Genomic DNA, 22701 nt, shown 5'->3' on the forward strand with positions numbered 1-22701 from the left:
AATCCTTGATCAGAGGTCACGGGGGAGAGGACTCCCGTGCTGGGCAGAAAAGGCTTGGCCTGACTGGGAGCATCTGGTGCGACCGTGAGCCTGGACGCGAAAGTGTGGACAGCCCAGGCGTGCGGCCTGGGAGCCGAGTCCGTGGGGGTCCTGCAGGAGGTTCCCACAGAGGACGCTCTCCAGAGAGCAGCAGCGTCCCCACGCTTCTCTCCCAGAGGCGGGTTTCTGTGCACACAATTCTGAAACTTGCTTTTCCATTCAATATGTTTTGGACTCCTCCATGTCAGTTCGTATATGATTTCATTCTTTTGAACAGTTGCATAGTACTCCTTTGTAAAAATGCAACATAATTATATTTTCTAGGTTTTTTTTTTGGATAGATACGTAGGTCTTTTTTGCTTTTTTCTCAACATAAACATTATAATGACCCCTCCTTAAAAATATATATTTTGTATATATGTATGAACACCACACACACATGACCTGTAGGACAAAATTCCAGAAATAATATTTCTGAATCAGAGGTGATAAATGCTGAAATGTTAGTAGTGCCAAATCGACAGTGATTTTAAATTTGTACTTTTTGACCATCAGTGAGTAGCAAGTCCTCCTTCTTCAAACTCATATCAACACTGGATTTTAAGACCTTTTTAAGCTCTGCAGTGGGACACCGCACGGACACACAGGGGGGACATGCACAATTACTGTTTTAACTTGCATTATTTAATTATCAGTGATAGCATCCAGGCTTTAGTTCTTCTCTTTTGCTTCTTAGTACTTCCTTCTTTTTTATGAATTACACATGCATGTTGCTGGCAAGCGTTTTTACAGGGTTGCTTGTGCTTTTCTTACTGGTTTCTAAGGGCTCCTGAAGTGGCGGGAATGGGAACCCTTTGCCCCGACTATTAAAACTGTTGTTCTGTTTGTTGTTGGTCCAGTTACAGCACTAACATTTAAAATATGTAACCAGGGCAGCACACTGTGCTCAGGCAGACCACACACGTAGTCGCCGCAGCCTCCCCCATGCCGCAATCCCCCCCCCGCCCCCGGCCCCCGCACATTCCAGCACCTCGTCCTGCGTGAGCAGCTTCTTTCTTTCAAAGGCTGTTTGCCTACGCCATTCTTAGGCACGCAGCCAGTTGGGAGAGTTCAGCAACACACCCACGTTCTCAGGAAGCAAATCATTGGTCATACTGCTTCTCCCAGGGATTATGGGCGATGGGGTAACTTCCCAGGAATATAGATTTCAGTCAAGACTGAACAAGAAGTGCTGGTAAGGAAGGGCAGACTGGCACCCTCTTTGAAAGTAGTGTTTTATCACGTGTGGAGTATTTACACTCATAGTCAAAGGCCTCTTCATGCTGCAAAGAGACAAGATTTGAATGAGGAGTTCTTTCTACAAAATGCGTGCGTGGTTTTTCTTTTCTCCCCTCCCTGTTTCCCCCTAGAGAAGGGGTGCCAACGAAAGACTATGAATTAGGCAATAGTCGGTCACGGGAAAAGCAGAGGGGCCTGAAAAGGAATCCATTTTCATTAACGTTGAAAGCAAAGAGAGAATGTGAGAAAATTGCTACAACTTCTTATTCATTTGCCAGGTTTTTCCTGGGTAGCAAATATGTTCTGGGCCTGTGACAGACCGTCGGGGATGAGACTCAGGCCACTCACAGTCCAGCTGCGGATGATGGAGATCTGAAGGATAGAATGAAACAAAGAACAGATTTGGGGAAAGGACCAAGGAGTGCGGATGGGGCAGGAAAGGGTTTTCCCCTTTCTGAATTCTGCCCCTGTGTGCTTCCCTGACTTGCGTCCCTAACTGGAAGTCCGAAGTGGCAGCGCTGCTCACTGACGGCTGCGGGGAGACAAGAACCCCTGTGGAAGGAGCGAGAGGGCTGGGGGGCCTTTCCAGGTCAGACGCTGGGCTTTGGAGACCCGCTGGGCACACGCAGGGGCAGGTGGGGAGTAGGCACCGCCCACGCCTGAAGGAGCCAGCCCTCCAGCCACCCCAGCACGCAGCCCTCGCCCTTCGGGTGGTGCAGGGAAGCCAGGCCTAATTCTGCATTTCAGCTTCCCTCTGCCTGAGGAGGGGTAGGGCAGGGTGTGGGGTGCCCCAGAGCTCTGTGCTGGGCTCCCTCTTTTCTGTCTGTCCTCCTCGTCTTGACGCTAAGCACGCAGCTGAATTCATGCCCAGGCCAGGACCCCTCCCACGAACTCCCCATTGTGTATCCGGCTTGTTCCTCGATATCTTCATCTCAGTTTTAACACGAGGCAAATCGAGCCCAGCTACAGCCCACTTCCTCTGTTCTTCTGCTTCTCTATTGAAGGCAATTCCAGTCCTGGGGGCTCAGACGACATTCGGAGCTGTCCACCACGTTTTGCTTTGCCACCACTCCTCGCCCTGCCCGCGCTGTCTTTCAGTCCCTCTGGGGGTCCCCCGCTACTGCCACCACCCTGGTCTGAGCCAGCGTCCTTCTCCCCAGACGACTGCTGTGACCCCCTAACTGCCCACGCCACCACCGCTGTCACCCCTGCAGTCTCTTCTCATTCCTGGGTCCTCCCTGTTCCCTGTACGTTAGACCACGTTGTCCCTCTGCTCGAAGTTCCGTGTGGCTGCCCCCTTTCCCGAGTAGAAGCCACACGTCCAGAACCGTGCCTCCTGTTTGCTTCCCCTCTCTGCGTGCCCCCGGCTTTCACCGCCTGTCCCTCGCCTCCTTGCTCACGCCAGCCCAGGGCTCTTCCTCCTGAACTCCACCAAGCACTCTCCTACCCCAGGATCTTTGCACAGGTCGCTCGCTCTCCTCCAGGCTTTGCACTGTGTGAGCCAGGGTCCCATCCCGGAGCAGCTGGCGCTCGGAGTCCAGAACTCCGGAGGGTTTATGTGTGAGGTGTGGAGGGGGGACCACGTGGGTCGTGCAGTCAGTCACGGGGGGCTTACAAGCAGCTGGGCTCTGTGCTTTCCCCCGCAATGAGAGCCTCTGTGCTGCCGGGGATCCTGCTCCTGTGGTGTTTCCCGGAGGGGGCTCCATGCCTGTCCCTGGGGTGTTCCAGCTGCTGAGGCTCGTTCTGCAGGTTTTGGGTGAACTTTATCGATTTCACCAGAAGGTTTCCAGACAACGGCTGGACTTGGCGGTCCTTCTGAGAGACACGCCGTGGGAAACAGCTCCCACTTCGCTGGGGTGCAGGCGCAGACCATTGTGTCCCCGTTGCCGCCTGCCCGGTGTGTGTGAAACAGGGCGCATCAGAACCGACGGAAATACAAGCAGTAAATCCGAACAGCTGCTGGCGCTAACCTCGGGCTCCCAGCTGACATACCTGCGAGAGGGCGGGGAAGGGCAGGACGCCAGAAGGACCGTCCTGGTGGCTCCCCAAAGAAGACTCCCCTGCGACTCCCAGACCTTGGGAGCGCGCTCTTTGGGGTACCTAGTACTCCGCAGCAGCGCTGCGTGACAACTTTCCTTCTTCGATTTCTGGTTACCCTGCACGGGCCGGTGGCTCCTCACATTCAGCTTTACATGTTTTACCACGGAAAACATTTGATTTGCTGCAAGTCCAAACTTTTAGGACTTTAAAAAAATTTTTAATTTTTGTTCAAGTACAGTTTTCTGACTTTTACTCCCATCCCAGCCCACCCCTGCCAGCCCTCCTCACCTCTATCCCATTTCCACCCCACCCCTTGTTATTGTCCGTGTGTCCTTTGTACTTGTTCCTGCAAACCCTCCCCCTTTTCCCCTGGAATCCCCTCCCGTCTTCCTTCTGGTCACTGTCAGCCTGTTCTCTATTTCAGTGTCTTTGGTTATATTTTGCTTGTTGGTCTGTTTTGTTGATTAGGTTCCTGTTAAAGGTGAGATCATATGGTATTTGTCTTTTACTGCCTGGCTTACTTCGCTTACCATAATTCTCCCCAGCTCCATCCATACTGTGGCAAAGGGTAGGAGCTCCTTCCTCCTTCTGCTGCATAGAATTCCATTGTGTAAACGTACCATAGTTTTTTGATCCATTCATTGACTGATGGACATCTAGGTTGCTTCCAGCATCTAGCTATTGTAAATTGTGCTGCTATGAACATTGGGGTGCATAGGTCCTTTTGGATTGGTGTTTCAGTGTTCTTAGGATATAGTCCCAGCAGTGGAATTGCTGGGTCGAAAGGCAGATCCATTTTTAGTTTTCTAAGAAAATTTCATGCTGTTTTCCATAGTGGTTGTACCAGTCTGCAATCCCACCAACAGTGCACTAGGGTCCCCTTTTCTCCACAACCTCTCCAACACTTGTTGTTTGTTGCTTTGTTTATGATGGCCATTCTGACCGGTGTGAAGTGGTATCTCACTGTGGTTTTAATTTGCATCTCTCTGATAGCTAGCGATACTGAGCATCTTTTCATGTGTCTCTGGATCCTCTGTGTGTCCTCCTTGGAGAAGTGTCTGTTCAAGTCCTTTGCCCATTTTTTAATTGGGTTGCTTGTCTTCTTAGAGTGGAATTGTGTGAGTTCTTTATATATTTTGGAGATTAAATCCTTGTCTGAGGTATCATTGGCAAATATGTTTTCCCATAGTTGGTTCTTCTTTTATTTTAGTACTGTTTTTTTCTTTTTAGCTGTGCAGAAGCTTTTTATTTTGATGAGATCCCATTTGTTTATTCTTTCCTTTATGTCCCTTGCTCTAGGGGACATATTGGTGAAAATATTGCTGCATGAAATAATTGAGATTTTCCTGCCTATGTTCTCCTCTAGGACTTTAATGGTGTCATGACTTATATTTAAATCTTTTATCCACCTAGAATTTATTTTTGTGTATGGTGTAAGTTGGTGCTCAAGTTTCAGTTTTTTGCATGTAGCTGTCCAGCTCTCCCAACACCATTTGTTGAAGAGGCTATTTTTACTCCATTTTATGCTGCTGCCCCATTATTATTAATATTAATAATTGACCATATTAATTGAATATTAGTTGACCATATTAATTCAATATTAATTGAATAATTGAATATTAATTGACCATAGAGACTTGGGTTCATTTCTGGGCTTCCTGTTCTGTTCCATTGGTCCATGTGTCTGTTCTTATGCCAGTACCAGGCTGTTTTGATTACAGTGGCCTTGTAATACGGTTTGGTATCAGGTATTGTGATCCCTCCTACTTTGCTCTTCTTTCTCAAAATTACAGCAGCTATTCGGGGTCATTTATGGTTCCATATGAATTTTTGAAGTGTTCATTCTATGTCTGTAAAATATGCCATTGGTACTTTAATAGGAATTGCATTGAATCTGTAAATTACTTTGGGTAGGTAGTATGGACATTTTGATGATGTTAATTCTTCTGATCCATGAACACAGTATATGTTTCCATTTGTTTGTGTCTTCCTTGATTTCTTTCTTCGGTGTTGTGTAGTTTTCTGAGTACAAGATCCTTGTACCTAATCCTTGATTAGGTTTATTCCTAGGTATTTTATTTTTCTTGTTGCTATATGAAATGGGATTTTTTTCTTGATTTCTGCTTCTGCTGTTTCATTGTTGGTATACAAAAATGCCTTTGATTTCTGGATATTGACTTTGTATCCCACTGTTTTGCCAAATTCATTTATTAGGTCAAGCAGTTTTTTGGCCGAGTCTATAGGATTTTCTATGTACACTATCATGTCATCTGCAGACAATGACAGTTTTGTTTCCTCCTTTCTGATTTGGATGCCTTTTATTTCTTCTTCTTATCTGATCGCTGTGGCTAAAACTTCCAGTACTATATTGAATAGGAGTGGTGAAAGTGGACAACCTTGTCTTGTTCCCGATCTTAGTGGAAAACATTTTAGGTTTTGCCCATTGAGTATGATGTTGGCTGTAGGTCTCTCATATATGACCTTTATTATGTTGAGGAATGCTCCCTCTATTCCCACTTTGCCGAGTGTTTTTATCATAAATGGGTGCTGTACCTTATCAAATGCTTTTTCTGAATCTATTGATATGGTCCTGTGATTTTTGTCTTTGTTTATGTGATGTATTACATTTGTTGATTTGTGAATATTGAACCATCCTTGCATCCCTGGGATTAATCCCACTTGGTCATGGTGTATGATCTTTCTAATGTATTGTTGGATGAGGTTCGCCAGTATTTTGTTAAGGATTTTAGTGTCTATGTTCATCAGCAATATTGGCCTGAAGTTTTCTTTCTTTGCCATGTCTTTATCTGGTTTTGGGATTAGGATGATGCTGGCTTCACAAAAAGAGTTTGGGAGTCTTCCATGATTTTTTGGAATAGTCTGTGAAGGGTAGGGGTTAGCTCTTCCTTCAATGCTTTGTAGAATTCTCTTGTGAAACCTTCTAGTCCAGGGTTTTTGTGTGTCGGGAGTTTTTTTTATTACTGCTTCAATTTCATCTGCTGTTATTGGTTTGTTCAGGCTTTCTGCTTCTTTTTTATTGAGTTTTGGAAGATTATATTTTTCTAGAAATTTGTCCATTTCACCTAGGTTTTCAAATTTCTTGGCATACAGTTCTTCATAGTAACTTCTTAAAATCCTTTGTATTTCTGTAGTATCAGTTGTAATTTCTCCTCTTTCATTTCTGATTGTGTTTATTTGGGTCTTCTCTCTTTTTTCTTGATGAGCCTGCTTAAAGGCTTGTCGATTTCGTTTATCTTTTCAAAGAACCAGCTCCTGGATTCCTTGATCCTTAGAATTGTGCTTTTAGTCTCTATGTCATTTAATTCTGCTCTGATCTTGGTCATTTCCTTCCTTCTGCCTGCTCTGGGCTGCCTTTGTTGTTGTTCCTCGAGTTCTCATAGGCGTAGGGTTAGGTTGTTTGTTTGAAATGTTTCTATCTTTTTTTGGTAGGCCTGTATTGCTATGAACCTCCCTCTCAGGACTGCCTTCTTTAGGAACATTTTAAATGGGCTTTTTATAAAGAGTGCATAAGGCTGCATGCCTGCGTCACCTCCTGAATGACCCGTTTTTAAGTTTGCCCGATGAGATTTCCTCACCGTGGTGGCACCCTGCCTCCCTCAGGTGATGAAGTGAACTCAGACCAGGACCGGATGGGTGTTGAAGCTGCACAGTGAACACCAGACACTTCCCTTTGGCATTTCTCCTTTGCCTTCCCTCTGCTTCCCAGCAGAAACTGGTTTTTTTAAAAATTAGTGCCCCTCCACTGCCTCCCCACCACAGCGATGTGCAGTTGTCATAGGAACCAGTGTGAAGTTGTAAGTAAAGATTTTAGAGAGGTGTGAATGGCCTCTTGGCCAAATACAAGGGGCAGAAAGCAGAGCTTAAATATGAACAGAAGTTGTCATTTGTAGACTTCTGCACCCTTTGCAATTGGGCTCAACTCACCTGCAGGCAGGCCGGACCACGGCAGGGTGAGTGATGGCCTGGCTTACCCTCTTCCTGTCTTCATGGTCATTCCCATTGACCTACTCAGACCATTAAAAAAACAGAGAGTGTGGGTAGTGTGAAGGGATGGTCTGGTTCACTGACTTCCTAGAGACTGATGAGAGCCAGGTGGCTAGACAGAGGCCAGTTCTGACCTTGAGTTGTTTGAGTGTTTCTCTCTCTGATGAGCCAGAATTTGAAGTAAAACAGTGAGATGCAGTGCTTCCCCTGACTAACACATTGACTTGAATTAGAAACTCATTGACTTTCTCAAGGTCATCCAGGCTCATTCTCCTGCCCTCAGACTTTTCTGTGGTGAAAGGGCTTGACAAATCAGGGATCCTCCTGGGCTTGCAGTTTAAAACCCTCTCCGAAGGCAAGGGGGACCAGAAATTGTTTCAAACAATGAAGCACCATCTTTGTAGGTAGAATGTGCTCCTTCTTCCCGACTGTGATTTTAATGAGACAGGGAACAGGGAAGATGAGTCCCCTCACTCCCATAAGTCACTAAGGCATTAATTCAGATTTAGCCCTTTTGAAACTGGCCTCTGTTCTCTTGCTAATCAATCTGTTTTTTATATTTAAATGTGTCTCCATGCTTCGCCTTTCTTTACGCACCATTGCTGGATTTGAAGAAACTGAGGGATCAGGCATCTCTTGCCTCTCAGCCTGAGAGGCAGGAACAGACTTCGTTCTCCGCCGGTGATCAGCTGGTCCTGGCTGCGGGGAGGGGTGTGGCGGAGCGGGGCACCCCAGCTGGGTGACTCAGCTCCACCTTCCTCGTGGCTCACACTCCTCGGGACTCCAGTGGCGTAGCCCAGAAATGTTCTTCTCATGCCCAAGGCAGAAACACGAAAGAGCAAGCAAAAACACATACGGTTTCCTTAGGCGTCGGCTCCAAGCCAGCACGCCATCATTCCGGCCTCGCGGTGGCCAAAGCAAGTCCCACGGAGTGGGAGACACATGCAGTTCCTGTTGGGTGGGAACTCCAGGGTCCCATTGACAAGGGGTGAGGATGGGGGGGGCGAGGGGGGGAGAACGGCGGCTTTAATGCCATTGTCTACCGCAGGTGGCTCAAAGAGACCCTCTCAGAGCTAAAATTCAATGAGTTTTCCCTTAAGGACCATTTACCTTTTTCAGGAAACGGAACTATGGCTCCCTTGGCAGCCCTTCAAGCGACATTCCTCTCGGCGCTGCTGTTCTTGGGAACTGACTGCGGCCAAGGTAAGATGTGGAAAGAGCAACAAAGGAAACAGTCCCATAAAGGACACAAATGAGGTAATGGATGGTTCTGAGGAAAAGTTGCGCAATTCTTTTTTTCTCCTGAAATTACACGGATTTGGTGAGTAGCAACGGTCCCCCCGCTCGCCCCCCCGCCAGGTCCTGGCCTCACGGAGCTGGATGGCCCATCTGAATAAGTTGCCCTTGGCCTCCAGCTTCCTGGGTACTAGGGCATTTGTGAGCGGACCTAACCCTGCAGAGCCTCCGGGTGGGTATGCTGAAAATGACCTTGACCAGGAGAGTCCCTTCTGCGTGGTACCAGGGAGAGATGGGGGTGAAGCCGCCCAGGGCTGGCTGCTAAGTTAGAACAAGCTGTGATGTCCTTCAGCTGTGTTTACGGAAAGGCTATTAGCTACAAGATAGCACTGCTAAATGCTGAGATGCCATTTATGGGTTTTTTAAAAAGTACTTGTGGCTTAGCTACTCCCCCACTGAGGGTGTTTGGAAATCAATGAACTGTATAAACAAAGTCACTTAGAATTCAGTTCTTTCTGCAATGTTTACAGATAGTTTATTCTTCGAGCCAGAGCGTTTCCGTTGGTTTATAAAGTTTCTGTCACTGTGTCCTGTGTGTTACAAAGCTTTCCGTTTCCCCGGGCTTGTGTTTGCTACTCTCTGACTCCCGTGGTGAGAAAGACAGAGCACAGGCGCATGCTTTCCGTAGTTAGCCTTGCAGCCCCGGCTGCGCAGGCCCGAAAGGACGTTTGAGAGAAACATCCCCAGCATTTTCCAACGTCGCCTTACGACTCTGGGGAAAGGTATTTGGACAGGAGGTTTCGTTCTGATAATAGCTTAATTTCCTGTCTGACACCCTTTAGGTCTGGGTTGAGTTCTTTCAGCTTCAGAGTAAGTTAACAAATGCTACTTTGATGGCTTCTCAGAAATGAGAGTTTGAGTGTTGGTGTCTCCCCTAATCTGGAGCTGAATGGTGGGAATCGGGACTGCTCACCGGTAGTAGCTTGTGTGCCCTCCCTCCATCCACCATTCGTCCAGATATGTAAGCCTGGCCCTCCTGGGCCCGCGGTCCCAGCTCCCGGCTCCCCAGACACTCCCAGGCACTCAGCCAGGCTTTGGGCGGCTCACTTCCCCAGCAAAGTCTCACCTCCTGGCCGGACGACTGTTCGCTGTGTGCCCTCCTCCCCTTGCCCAGGCTCTGCACGCTAGGAGCGACTGCCACTCCCCTCTCGGCCCCTGGCGTTTAGATCCCACACGCACTTACCTGTCTTGCTCTCACGGGTCTGTGTTTCTGCTTCCAGTGTTCCCAGCCTGCTTTGCTAAGTCACCCTGTGTTGGGCCTCGCGGGCACTGCCTGGATTTCCTGACTCAGTTCTCGCCGCATCCGACAGGTGCCTACCAAACCTCCCCACGCAAACTGGTCGTCCTCCCACGGGATCGCCAGGCCAGGCTCGTGTGGGAGGCTCCATTCCAGGTCCCGAGCTCCTCCCGGCCGCTCCGGTGAGCCCTGGGCTCATGTCTCCCTCGGCCGGAGGTCACGGCTGCCTGCAGCCTCCGGGGGCATTTCCCTCCGCTCTCGTGTGCGTAGGTGCGCACGGAGGTAAAGGGGGGAGCGTGCACACTTTTTTATAGAAGTGGAGTTATACCATGTCTCCTGGGAGTATTTACACCTAAGTGTGTGTGTATGTGTGTGTGTGTACTTGTTAAAGTATACACACTTCTGATAACTATATAGACTTATTAAAGTACAGATAGCATAAAGCATATTTATTGTCTATAGCCTAAGTATATATACTGGGAAAACAGACTATATATACTTCATAAAGTACACACACTTTACTATATTACATGTTTACATACTTTAATATATACTTACCAAGATCAATACAACACACAGTGAGGGTTTTTACCTTGGACGTGAGATGTTCTTCTAGAAATAAATTATAGTTAATGGCTGCACGGTGTCCCACCTTATGAATGGGCCATGGTTTATTTCCTCAGGCGGTGCGGGGGCCAGGCAGAGAGATGGGGCTGGGAAGGGAGGGGCGGGGGCGGGGCTGCGACGGAACCCCGGTCAGCCCGTTCCCAGGCCCGATTCCCGTCTGGCGGGGCTCCAGGGCAGCGTCGTGCAAAGAGCGCTGGGCCCAGGGCCAAGAGCCCTCCTTGGGTTCTGGTCTCGTTGTGTGGTTTTGGGAAAGTCACTTCCTTCTTTCTGACCTCAATTTCCTCATTTGAAAAATAATGCAAACGGACTCGATAATCTCTAAGGTCCCGCTGCTCTCTCTGGCTTTACCTTGGCCTTTCCCACTGTTGCCCAAGGAAGCCCTAGGTGGCTTCCAACCGGATTATGCCACCTGACTGGTGCCCCTCCAGCACCTGAGTCACTCCCCAGTTGCCGACACTGCTGTCAGTGTACAGGGCTCCCCGTGTGTCTAATGCATCAGACACTGGCTCTCTAGAGTTTCCAGAAATAAAGGTGATCCTGGTGGGTAACTCACTCATTCAGTGACCAGTCACTGCGCGTCTGAGCTGTGACAGGTGTGTTACTGGTCCTGGTTTCACTGAGCTGAGCAAGTCCTAGTCTCACCCTGGCTTAGCTCACAGTCCACGGGAGACAGACACACGACAGAGGGTCACAGCCCTCTGTGATCAGTGCGTGCGCTGGGGCTTCGGAAAGCAGCCATGGGGAGAAGCGGGTGCCCGGAAGGACACGTCAAGGTGTTTGTGAGGAGGTGCTTGTTGGGCACTTAAGACCTCCTGGAGATCCTGGATCTCTGTCATCTGAGGTCACCCTGGGCCATGGGTAAGAGGTGCCACGTGCTGGGGATGAGAGTCCATTCAAAGATGTATAAGCGGCCACTTCTGTCCTTCTGCAAAACTGAGCCTGGAGTGAGACCAGCAGCAGCAAACCACCACAAGGGCACAGTGAAGGGGGGCTGGGAAAGGTGGGGTGATGTTGCACGCACCCCACTTCCTCCAGGGCCACGGGCTCCACAATGATTCAAAACAGGCCCCGGCTATGCCACGGCCATCAGGCACCAGCTGACTTCCTCAGCAGTCTTCATCTTAATCCTTTCAGTACCTTGGCACCGTTCACAGTTTCTTCCGACCCCCTCAAACCAGCAAGTCAGACCAGCGAGTCAGCAACACACAGTTGCTTTTGGCTCTGTGTGGTGTTTCTTCCCCCCAAGTAGGAAGGGGGGCTTCTCCCCTCTCGAAGGCCTGGCAGGGACTCAATCCCCCCATCAGGGCCCATCCGCACCCTGGGCTGTTTCCCCAGCCCACCCACCCCTGCGAGTCTAGTTCACGTTTGACTCTCCCTTCTTTTCCAGGCTCCATCACACCTCTGAACACTCTAAACTTGCAGTCTCGCCTTGTTTCATGAGTCAGTGGTGTCTCCCCAGCAGATGTCTTCCTGAGCCAGGGGCCTGTCACTATCATTTGATCTCACACTCAATGCCTAGCGCGTTGCTGGTGCTGATCTTATCCACAGAGTTCAGTGACTTTTTGCTGGACGTATTTCAAGTTCTGTGCTCTGCTGAAGTGGGATAATGCTCTACTATATAACTTTGTACTAAACAAAAAGATATTGACTTTCAAAAGTAACTTTTATTTTCGACTTCCAGAAGTATGAAACTGATAGCCAGAGTTCCTGCTTCTTTCTCCGCCTTGCTGTAAATTTCCAAACCAGTTGCATGGTCTAATAAAGTGTTCCTTATTGCTCAGTTGTTAAATTAATATGTCATTTGTTTAGTTTAACTATTGTGTATTGTTGTACTGTTTCACTCCTCTAGGCCTTAATTTCTTCATCTGCCAGATAAGTTCTAAATTCCCTGCCAGCTTTTCAAGGTGTCTGATTGGAGGATGCTCACAGGATCAGTGTTTTTCAAAGCTAAACGATGATGATATTGAACAGTAATGCCCTGTGGCTATTCAATCGCACTGCATTGTTATTTGATATCTCATGTTGGTCTTGCAGCCCTGCCCGAGGCTTCAACGTTGACTCCCGAGTCACTGAAAGTCTCCATCAACACTTCACAGCAGAGTGTGCATGTACAATGGAGTGTCCACGGCCTTGCGTATCACGAGGAATTAAAAATGGTTTTTCAGATACAGATCAGTAGAATGACCACATTCGATGTCATCTGGGTGGTAAGTATTTTTTTTGGATGGATCTCTATGTTATAAAACCCCTTTCTGGTGCCGTGATTCATCTTCTCTAACAGACAGAAACACCCCAGCATAGAAACGTTTTAGCAGCTCACAAGTCTTCCCGAGCAATTGCGTTTCTGTGTTTTTGGCGAAGAGGACCTGGGACCAAGGAACTTGGCAAGTTTGGTCTGGCAGGTCGGATGGGAGGCGCTAGGTGAATACATCATCTCTTTGGTTCTGCTCGGCCCCTGAGGAGGGGGCTGTCGGGTCTGTCCTAGTGAGTGCCGACTCCCCAAACCCATGAAGGTCAGCCACCTTACTCCCCTTCCTTCCTCCTTCCTGGCCCACCAGATGTTGTCCCAATAGGATATACTAGCTCAGCAACATTCCTCTCCGCGGCGTGGCTTCCAGTCAGCGGCTTGCTCACACCGCTGCGGAAGGCCAGGAAAAGGGAGTTCTGGCACCCTGTGTCCCGGCGGCAGAGAGCTGCTCCACGGAGCCCTTGGCTGCATCACCGGTGGCTCTCTGTATCCTGAACTAAATGAAGAGAATCCTGGCCTCACACCCTTTTGCCTTTGAGATATCTGATCCAGCTTTCACTTGTCTTGGTTCCGGTCCCGGTGTTTCCCCCGATGCTTCCTCATCTGGAGCACGGGGACACGATGGTGGCTTCTTGCCATGACCACGTGCGGTCTGGGAGGGCCTTAGGGACCCACACGTGCACGCTGCTCCCTCATGGCGGCGGGATGCTGAGGACGGCGGGTTGGGTTCTCACCGAAGGGGGACGGAGGAGGTGCCTGGAGGAGGGGCAAACGCAGCAGCGATGTGTCATTGCCCGGGAACCTCCGTTCGCCCAGTGGGGGGCCACCCTTCTGTCAGGCTGTGGAAGCGGGGGCCCAGGGGTGCAGAAGCTTAGCTCCTCGAGTTAACCATAAAGGCCACTGGTTTTAAAGCCTCCAGTCACTTTCCACATTCGCTCTTGCGTTTGAGGACCAAGGGGTGGCCCAGTCAAATATAATTCTGGCTCCGTCGGCTCAGGATTGACAGCAGGGCTGTAACTCCGCGCCTCCAGGGCAGCTCCCCGCAACGGGAGCTGTTCGGGGTCCTGACTTTAGACCCCAGTGCTGTCTGCGGACAGCTGGGCACCTCCCAACACCAGCGCGTCCCCCCGCCGCCATTCCACCGCATGCAAACGACGTTTGTCTTCTTGTAACTTTTTTTGCGTGTTTCTGATGGATACACTGGTTGTTGACTTGGACCTGGTAAAAGACTTGAACGAAGGTCACGCCGAGGCCAAGAACGGTTTAAGGAAAAGAAATTTGAGGGAGGCGCTGGAGGGACTTATGGAAAACCAGCACCTAATGCCATTGGTGAAGGTGACGTCCACCTCAGACCCTGGGGTCCCGTTCTGTATTTCTCTGAAAGACGCTTCTTTCTGCCATCACGTTAGAGGAAATAATGGCAGCCCCAGACCGAGTCGGTTCCATTTTTTTATTTCTCTAACAGGAGGCTGTTTGTGTCTGTTTTCACCTTTGAGTCACGTACCGGTTCCCCTTTCAAGGGAAAGAACCTACTTCTGTAACCCACCAAGGCTCACGGTCTTTGGGAGCAGAGCTTTGCCTGGTCCGTGGTATTGTCCCTGTAACTCCCAGCCCTGCCTGATGGCCCCCCTGACACCCCCAAAGAAGAAAGGCAAGGTTCAGAGGGGCTGGCTGTGCTGCCCCAGGGGTGGAGCCAGGGCACCCTGCACCCCACGCCCACACAGGGACGAGGGCCACAGAGGGCCTGCCTGGTCACCGGTGGCCCCATGTCAGGTGATGCCATGGGAAGCCCTCATCTGAACCTCTCAGGCCTGAAGGTGGGAGAGACGTAAGGGCGCCCCCAGGGAGAAGCAGCCAGCAGAGAGGGGTCCCTTCTGTGTAGAGCCAGGGGTGTCCAACCTTTCGGCATCTCTGGGCCACACTGGAAGCAGAAGAGTCACCTTGGGCCACCCATTAAATACACTACGACATGTAATCACACAAAAAATCTCATAATACTTTAAATAAGCTTACAATTTTGTGTTGAGCCACATTCAGAGCCATCCTGGGCTGCGGGTTGGTCACCTCTGGGAGACCATAAGCTCCCTTTCGAGGGGCAGCACCCCGTAGCGCAAGCCTGACAAGGGCCTCTGCACATGCAGAGAAGGGGCAGCCCTCTACGCTCATGCCCCGGGTGACTGTGTCCCCAGAGGAAGACCCAGGTGCTGCAGAGGGACAGGGACCCTGGGCCGCCTCCCGGATGCCGCTGCCACTAAGATCCCCCACTGACGGCTGCTCCATCCTCAGTCTCACCCTGGGCCCGTTCACCCTCGGCCTCTCTGGCTGGGAAGAGGCAGGAGAAGGGGGGAGAGGCAGTCGGTGGCAGAGGAAGGCAGAGGCGAGGGACCGCTGAGCGGGGTGGGGCCTGCAGCGTGGTCAGCCAGGCCTGAGCTCTCGCCCCCAGCCCCCAGACCAACTCAGTGACCTCAGTGTACATCTGTGTCTGCCAGTACCAGTTAAACTTGCCACTTAGCAGCCCAGACACAACTCAGCACATTTTTTTCTCACTGAGTGGATGCGTTCAGGAAAGTTTTATCTCCTCCACTGCAAGGCCTATATACACACCACAAAGCACGAGCTGTAGTGAGAGCGAATGCACACGAATCGTGTCCGGGAGAGACGGAGCCGCTGTGCTGAGTGCGCGGAGGAAGTCATTCAGCGCGCGGTTTTAGACCGCAGGCCCAGTCCCCGTGTAGTTCAAGGCTGGGGTCTGCGAAGAGACAAACGCACAAGCAGGGGCACCCTCACCCTGTGAGGCGGGGTGCAGGGCGCTGGCAAGGGCCTGAGAGGTTGGGGCTTGGCCTGACCTCCAGCCACTGCGGGGAGGGCTGTTTGAGCCCAAATAGGTTTTTATCCGAGATCAGTCAACGATGGGGAGGGACGGGATCTGCTCCGGAGTGTTGAAAAGGCGTACTCCACCTGCACGGTGGACCACAGGTGGGTGAACGGGAGAAGGTGACGAGCGGCCAGAGAGGCGAGGTGCCTGGAGTGGGTGGGGACAGTGGGGACTGAGGCGGCCAGATTTGAGAGAGACGTCGAAGCTGAGATCCAGTTTGCGGCTTGTTGGTATTGTAGAACGGTCACCACTATTGATATTGTTCGTTTTCTTTCTTTTTTTTTGTATTGGCGCTTAAATTAAACAGTATGTAGGCAAAATTGTACTTGAAATTGCCAGATTAAGTAGTGAACGTGGCATGGATCAGGACCCCTAAACTTGTAGTTAACAAAGTGTGTTTTATACACTAGAAACAAAGTAATGCCATGCACTGACATGAAATGGAAATGATTTGGAAACCGGAGTTCCGTGCAGAGGACGTGCAGGACCAGGCGCCGCCTGGGCGCCTGCGGTGTCCTCACTCCAGGGCTGTGTTTAAGGTCAGCACCCTGCGCAGGGGGAGGGCTCCCGTGGAGGGAGGCCCCCAAGCCTGCCACCTCTGGGCTGCGTGAGACCTGTGCATTGCCTCATCCTCTCCACCGTAGGAGGTGCCATCGGTCTTTCAAGATGTGGATGCAGCCTCATTTTTCGCCAGGGAGTGCAAGGGGTTAGCTGTCACCGTCTCCCAGCTGTGGGACCAGAGAGCAGGCGTCCTGGGGGTCCCACTGGGGCCCACGGGTGGCTGGAGTTGTGGGGATGGATGTGAAGAAGAGGGAAGCTCAGTCCCTGCTCTCTTGGGGCCACGCTCGAGTCAGGAACACACCCACAGATGAAACGTCAGCGGCTGCACCTGAGACACTGACGGCTCCAGGAGAGGTGGGGGTGGGAGGAGACCGGAGCAAAGAGCAAGCGAGGCCTCAGGAGGGAGAAGGGGTGTGACCTGGGCTGGAAGGATGGGACCGATTCCCCACGCGGCGGGAGAGCGGGGGACACTGTGGGAGCACATGCAGAGGTGGAAAAACACATTATTCCAGAAGTGTGGGGTGGAACTCCGTGTCCAGAAGAAGGTTCCTGGAGGGAGAGGTGGGCTGGAGTCAGACTGCGGGTTCCCCTGAAGGGCAGGGCGAGCTGCGGAGGAGCTTCTGAAGCTCACTAATTACGGAACAAAAGTTCCAGTGTCTCAGATGAAGACGCGGAGCTGTGCCAGAGGACCAAATCCATTCGGCTCTTGATTCTTGGTTCTCTAAATCTAGAAGATTTTCTTAGCAGGTCCTACGTGACCAGCGCCGTGAGCACCTTCTTCCATCTCTGACCTCGTCCCCCACGACTTGAGTTGCTTCCATGTCCGTCACCTGCTCCACGGGAACCCGCTGCCCTTGGAGGGCTGGAGCGGGTGGGAGCCGCATTTCTGAGAAGCGCGAGGCTCTGGCTGGTTTGCTGCTGGGACGTCAGAGCGTGGGGAGCTGCCTGGGGAGCTGCCTGGGCGGCAGGGGCCAGGCTTGCTTATATCATGGAGTTGCAGTGGGATGAGTCCAGGCAAGCCATTTTCCAGCACAGCATGGCTGTGTTCTCAAGTTTTTCTCTTCATTTCTAGGAGAATTACAGCACCACTGTGGCATGGAAGCAGGTGCTGCACTGGAGGTGGGACTCCGAGCTCCCTTTGGAGTGCGCGACACATTTCGTAAGACTGAGGGGGACGGTGGAGGAGGAAGCTGGGACCCCCGGGCCGAGGCCCTGGAGCAACTGGACCTCGTGGGAGGAAGTCGATGGTAAGAAGTGAGGTGCTGAGTGAGTGAAAGGCTGAAACAGGTACTTGGGGGTCAGCGGTCCAATCGTGGTGGCCCCTTCGGGGGATGCAGTGGACACCAGCACTCATTTCCTTCGGCTCCCTTTACAGCTAAAAGGTGGGGGAGTGAGACTGGGCACCCGGAGGGAGACTTTTGAGGTTTAGCCTCTGAGTTTATTAGTTGAAATAATTATGCAAATTCAGATGATTATTATCTGTTTTCCAAATGTGCAAAGCCTGTTTATTACAGAGCGCTAAGTGAACCAGGCAGAATACAAGTTCAACATACATTTTTATTAGAATAACATGCAAAATGTGTACGCAGCTGGAGCACAGGCTGCAAGCTCCGTTATGACCATGCAACTCTGACCTTGTGTTCTTGAAGCAGTCATAAATGAATGCCGGGGTGGTGTTCCAATAAAACTTTATTGACAAAAACAGAGGGTGGGCCGGCATTGGCCCCTTGCTTAGTTTGCCAGTATCCTTAATGTAGACAGAAGGGGGGTGAAGGTTTAGTTTGAGTAATGAGCTTATGGGTACACCCATGTTAAATATGTCAACTTTGATGATTTCATTTCGTTGCAATTAAAATTTAGAATGGGTGTGCCACCATTTCCCACACTCCAGCTAAGCGGTAGGCAGGCCAGTCCTCGAGCAACAGGAGTGGCTCCTCTCACTACAGACCCCACCAGGGTATCGGGAACTCCCGCCAGCAGAACTGCGTCTTTGTCAAGTGTTTATGCCAGTTTATAAGGTCAACTGATAACACATTTACCCACAAGGGGCCTTGGGAATCGGTTTAACACTAAATAAGAGAATGAAGTCTACATTCTAGTTCCTCTTTTAAACACTACGCGTCTTAACTTAGTCCTCACATCTGCCCAGTGAAATATGTGGTATTCTCATTCCCACTTCACAGAGGAGGAAACTGAGTCACAGACAGGTTAGAGAACCCAGGCGAGGCCAGCAGCCGGCTAACGGTGCGGCAGGTCGGACCCTGCCAAGGCCCCGCTCCCCGCAGCGCCCCCTACCGCCGAAGGAGGGACACGCCCCCAGGCACAGCCGAGGCTGAAAAGACCCTACTGAGAAAGAGCGAGCAGCTTCCTTAGCAGCACACCGGTTTTGATATCATAGACCCCCACTTCTCAGGACTGTGATCTCCAGAGCAGCTCAGGAATAAGTGGGAAACCCGGTTCTTCCCGCCCCGCAAAGCACTGGTCCTCTGCCCCGGCCACACGTTAGAATCCCCCGGGGAACTTAAACAAGGATCCCGGGCCCAGGCCACTCTGCAGGGGGGGCTGACTGCGTGGGGCGGTGGGAGCGGAGCAGCTCCCGGGGGGGGGGGTGGCTGGCAGGAGGCACGCGGGCGGGGGTGGGGGGCGGGGAGGACGGTGACCTTGCGGAGACCGGAGGCCTGTGCGTGTGCCAGGGGGCAGCACAGCGGGAGCGGCTGGAGCACAGGGAGACCCCGGAGCGGCTGGTGTGTCTGGGAAGTGGGAGGGGACGCGACTCACAGGACAATTTAGAGATGACGCGGGACGTGGGGCTTTGGAGCTGGCCGGACCCCGCGTGAGTGACCGTGGCTTTGCCACTTGAGCGAACTTGGGCTCAGTGCTCCCTGTCCCGTGGTTGTGAGGGGTAAGGATGCCGTGAGATGACGGACGCGCCACCTAAGACCGGGCCTCCCCCACGTGGCTTCCGCTGTCGGAAGCCCCCACCCGGGTACAGCAGCCCTCAGGGGTCACGGCGCTGGAAATGTCCCGGCCTGGGGGCAGCAGCGGCAGTGGTGAGGGCAGAGGACTGATTTGTGTGCGTGCATCAGCAGTTATTACAGGTGCGCTGGAGAAACCTGGGCTCCGCTGGCCTCCAGAAGGCAGGAGAAGCCGAGGTTACCTGTTGAGAGTGAGGCGGGAGGGGGCTGGCTTGGATTTTGAGCGACTTTCCGACCGAGTCGTCTGGTCTTCTCTCGTAGCACAGAAGTCGCTGGGACCTGGCCTGCTGTTCGTTTTCCCCGGAGAGAAGCTGGTGGAAGAAGGTTCCAACGTCACCATCTGTTACGTGTCCAGGAGCCACGAAAACAACGTGTCCTGTTCTTTGGAAGGTGTACCGATACGCGGAGAACAGCTCGGTCCAAACGTTTCTGTGATCACCTTGAACAACGTCCCTTTCATTAGGAAGACGGGGACGAATTTCTTTTGTGAGATGAAGCAGACACACACAATACAGGGCTCCGTTCTCTGGGTCTCGAGTGAGTATGCTCCCTCTCTGGGCCCTCCGTCCCATTTCTTAAGGAGTCAGCGGAGTCTTGCTTTGCCAGAAGACAAACGTTCCCATGCACACGGCCTCGGTTTCCTCTGATTTCCTACGTCTTGCAGCAGAGACGCGGGAAAAGACACTCGAGAGCGACAGGAGCAGGATTTCCTGTTGTTTTCTTGTCCTTGCTGACCGGTGCATTCCTAGAAACCAGGGGTGCTCAAGGGGAGAAAGTTCAGGGCAGGGCCCGGAAATGCCTGCTTTGCCTTGGCCCTGCTGCTGGGAGCGCAGGCTGGAGGGGGAGGGCAGGGCTGTTGGCTCCCAGGCGGCTGGGAGGCAGCCTGGTCTCTGGTTCTGGGCCCCGGGGTGAGTCTGCTTCCCGTGCTGGGTGTGCCATCTCGGCCAAGCTCCCCAGCCTCTCTGAGCTGGTGTCTGCCTCTGGGAGAGAGGGGGATGGTGACGTTTGTCGTGAGGATTAATGAACGTGGACCTGGACCGGGCCTGGCCCTGCCCGGATCGCTGCAGGGGGCAGGCGCCCAGCAGTGAGTGTTCCAAAGCCCCACTGGTGGCCGTGGTGGAGCAGGGTCACTTTCTGCTTTATGTCGGTCTGTGGGCACATGCCAGTGGCCCCCCGTGCTCTGTCTTGAGGTGGCCCTTCCCTGCACTTTAGAGCGGAATCTACGGTTCCGCCCTCACTGCTTCCCTGGCAAAGGGCATCTCCAGGCTCCGGGGCACTCAGTTTAGCTGTGCTCCTTGGAATGGCCTCCAAGGATCTCAAGGGACTCCGAGGAGTCGGAGGTCTGCCCCACTCCTTGGACCTCTCGGCTCTGGGCTGCTGAATTTGGCAGGTTCCCCCAATCTGACCGGCTGCTGGCAGCCCGAGCAGGACTCCGGGCTCTCATTGAGCCACAGCACACAGCATGAGGCTCCAGGCAACACCAACTTTGTTCTTTCCTTCTTTCACGCACGGGGTCTGGGTTTGAGCCGTGCTTGTTGAGTGCCTTCTAGCAGGTGCTGGGGGTGCAACCCCCATCCAGCACTGTCAGTGCTGGCTGTGCACAACACCGCCCCCCCCCCCGCCCCCAGGACACCCAGAAAAGCACAGGAGGAGGAAGGACAGGGGCCGCAGTGATGCGGCATCTGAAACGTGACCTTCTGGGACTGCGAACCTGTAAAGGGAAGGGATCCATCTAATGATCCTTTTATTGTTCGGGGTCACTCTGTTGCTCCGGACCCTGTAGAGAGCTTCCCGTTTTCTTTGTTTTTGATTTAACGAGGTCTTTCATTTGTTTTTGTTTTTTTTTTCTTTCTACGAACAGAAGTACTTGAGGAGCCCAAGGATCTTTCTTGTGAGACTCGGGACTTCAAGACTTTGACCTGCACTTGGGACCCCGGGACTGACACCGACCTGCCCAACTACCGCTCCCAACGCTACACGTTATTTGAAGCGTGAGTCAGCTCTGGTCCCATCGTTGACAGAGTCCTCCTTGTCTGAGGTGCTCGTGACAACCTACCCAAGGCCACATTCAGATGTTGCATGAAATGCAAACACCTATTTTAAGACCACCCTGCCAGCACCAGGACCTCCTTAGCGGGTCACACACCCTCGCTGAGCTTCGCTGAAGGGAAATGTGGCATGAAAATGGTTCATCCTGATGAACATATTTTCATCTTTTTTTTTAAGATTTTATTTATTTATTTTTAGAGAGGGAGGGGAGGGAGAAAGAGAGAGAGAGAAACATCAATGTGCGGTTGCTGGGGGTCATGGCCTGCAACCCAGGCATGTGCCCTGACTGGGAATCGAACCTGTGACACTTTGGTTCACAGCCTGCGCTTAATCCACTGAGCTACGCCAGCCAGGGCCTCATCTTTTAATTAATAGTCCCATCTGAGTCTTTAGTTTCTAACTTTTTAAGGGTATCCAAAGTCAGCGAAGGAGCGTTCTCACCACCCGCAAGGGGGAGTCGGTGGCTCATCATTCCGGATTTAACCTCGTGAACCGAACTCGTTGGAGCAGCGCCGTCCCTGCCGGCGAGGGCTGGGTCTCGTGCAGAGCACAGTTCTAACGTCCCGAGGGTCCCCAGGGGTCCCCGAGGGAGACAGGGATACACATCTGCGCTGACAAAAGTGTTAACCCTGAAACTTTTGTTTTGTTTTTGTTTTAGATTTTCTGGGGAAAACAAATCGTGTAAACACAAAGACTCGTGTGTTTGGCAAGTAGCTCCAGGCTCCCAGGAAACCTACAACTTCACACTCGTGGCTGAAAACTCCTTAAGGAAGAGAAGCGTCAATATTGTTTTCGACCTGGCTCATCGAGGTGAGAGACTTGGCGTTCAGACCCGAGAGGGACGGTTCGCCTGGCGAGCAGCACACGCCAACCCGCCTTTTGCCAGCTGTGGTTCCGAGGCCGGTTCTGTTTTCAACGTCTTCGCAGCGGTTTTCGGATCCGTCCCCATCCCTCCAGGAGACAGGCTGGGCCCTGGGCAGTAGCGTGTGAGCTGGGACCTGAGGGCCTCGGTACCCATGATTAAGGTCCACACAGGCACAGCTGGGCGGTGAGCACAGGCGTTCACAGGCAGCGTGGTGGACTCGCGGTCCCAGGCTCCAACTTCTTTCTCCATGATCGCCCGGTGCTTTTCACTCTTCTGCAGCTCCGCTTTCGTCCCTCCGGCCGGAACTGCGGGACTTCCTTAGTCTCCCCGTTCTGACACTCGCTTGCACTCCTGTGCCAAGTGTCAGGGGGGAAAGAAGGAGGTCAGTTCAGAACTGCTGCTAATTCTGGTCTCTCCCTTTGGTTAGACTCTGGGTGCTGTTTTCTCCTCCCCGGGGGCAGCTTCTCCAAGTTCGGGCGCCCCTCCACCACCTGCCCGACGTATTTCACTGCAAGAGTCCTCCGGGGGTTTCTCTTTGTGTTTCTCTTTGTGTTTCGTTCCGAGTTCCAAACGTAATCAGGGAGAGAGAAAGGCTGGAGTCGGCTG

At 52.0% G+C, this 22701-nt stretch overlaps 1 protein-coding gene across 2 annotated transcripts in view; it reads left to right on the top strand.

Annotated features, from left to right (window-relative positions):
* OSMR (oncostatin M receptor) overlaps positions 1 to 22701 on the top strand; it is a 45033-nt gene that overhangs the window by 4616 nt on the left and 17716 nt on the right. For both annotated transcript variants that reach the window (XM_045848079.1, XM_045848080.1), the window contains exons 2-7: positions 8482 to 8565; positions 12557 to 12729; positions 17279 to 17453; positions 19443 to 19718; positions 21043 to 21172; positions 21889 to 22040. In XM_045848079.1, the coding sequence (XP_045704035.1) occupies positions 8493 to 8565; positions 12557 to 12729; positions 17279 to 17453; positions 19443 to 19718; positions 21043 to 21172; positions 21889 to 22040 (979 nt within the window). In that variant the 5' untranslated portion in view covers positions 8482 to 8492. The remainder of the gene's footprint in view (positions 1 to 8481; positions 8566 to 12556; positions 12730 to 17278; positions 17454 to 19442; positions 19719 to 21042; positions 21173 to 21888; positions 22041 to 22701) is intronic.

The sequence above is a fragment of the Phyllostomus hastatus genome, unplaced genomic scaffold (assembly GCF_019186645.2).
Source record: "Phyllostomus hastatus isolate PE091 unplaced genomic scaffold, TTU_PhHast_1.1 phas_contig_58, whole genome shotgun sequence".
In the NCBI taxonomy this organism is placed as follows: Eukaryota; Metazoa; Chordata; class Mammalia; order Chiroptera; family Phyllostomidae; genus Phyllostomus; species Phyllostomus hastatus.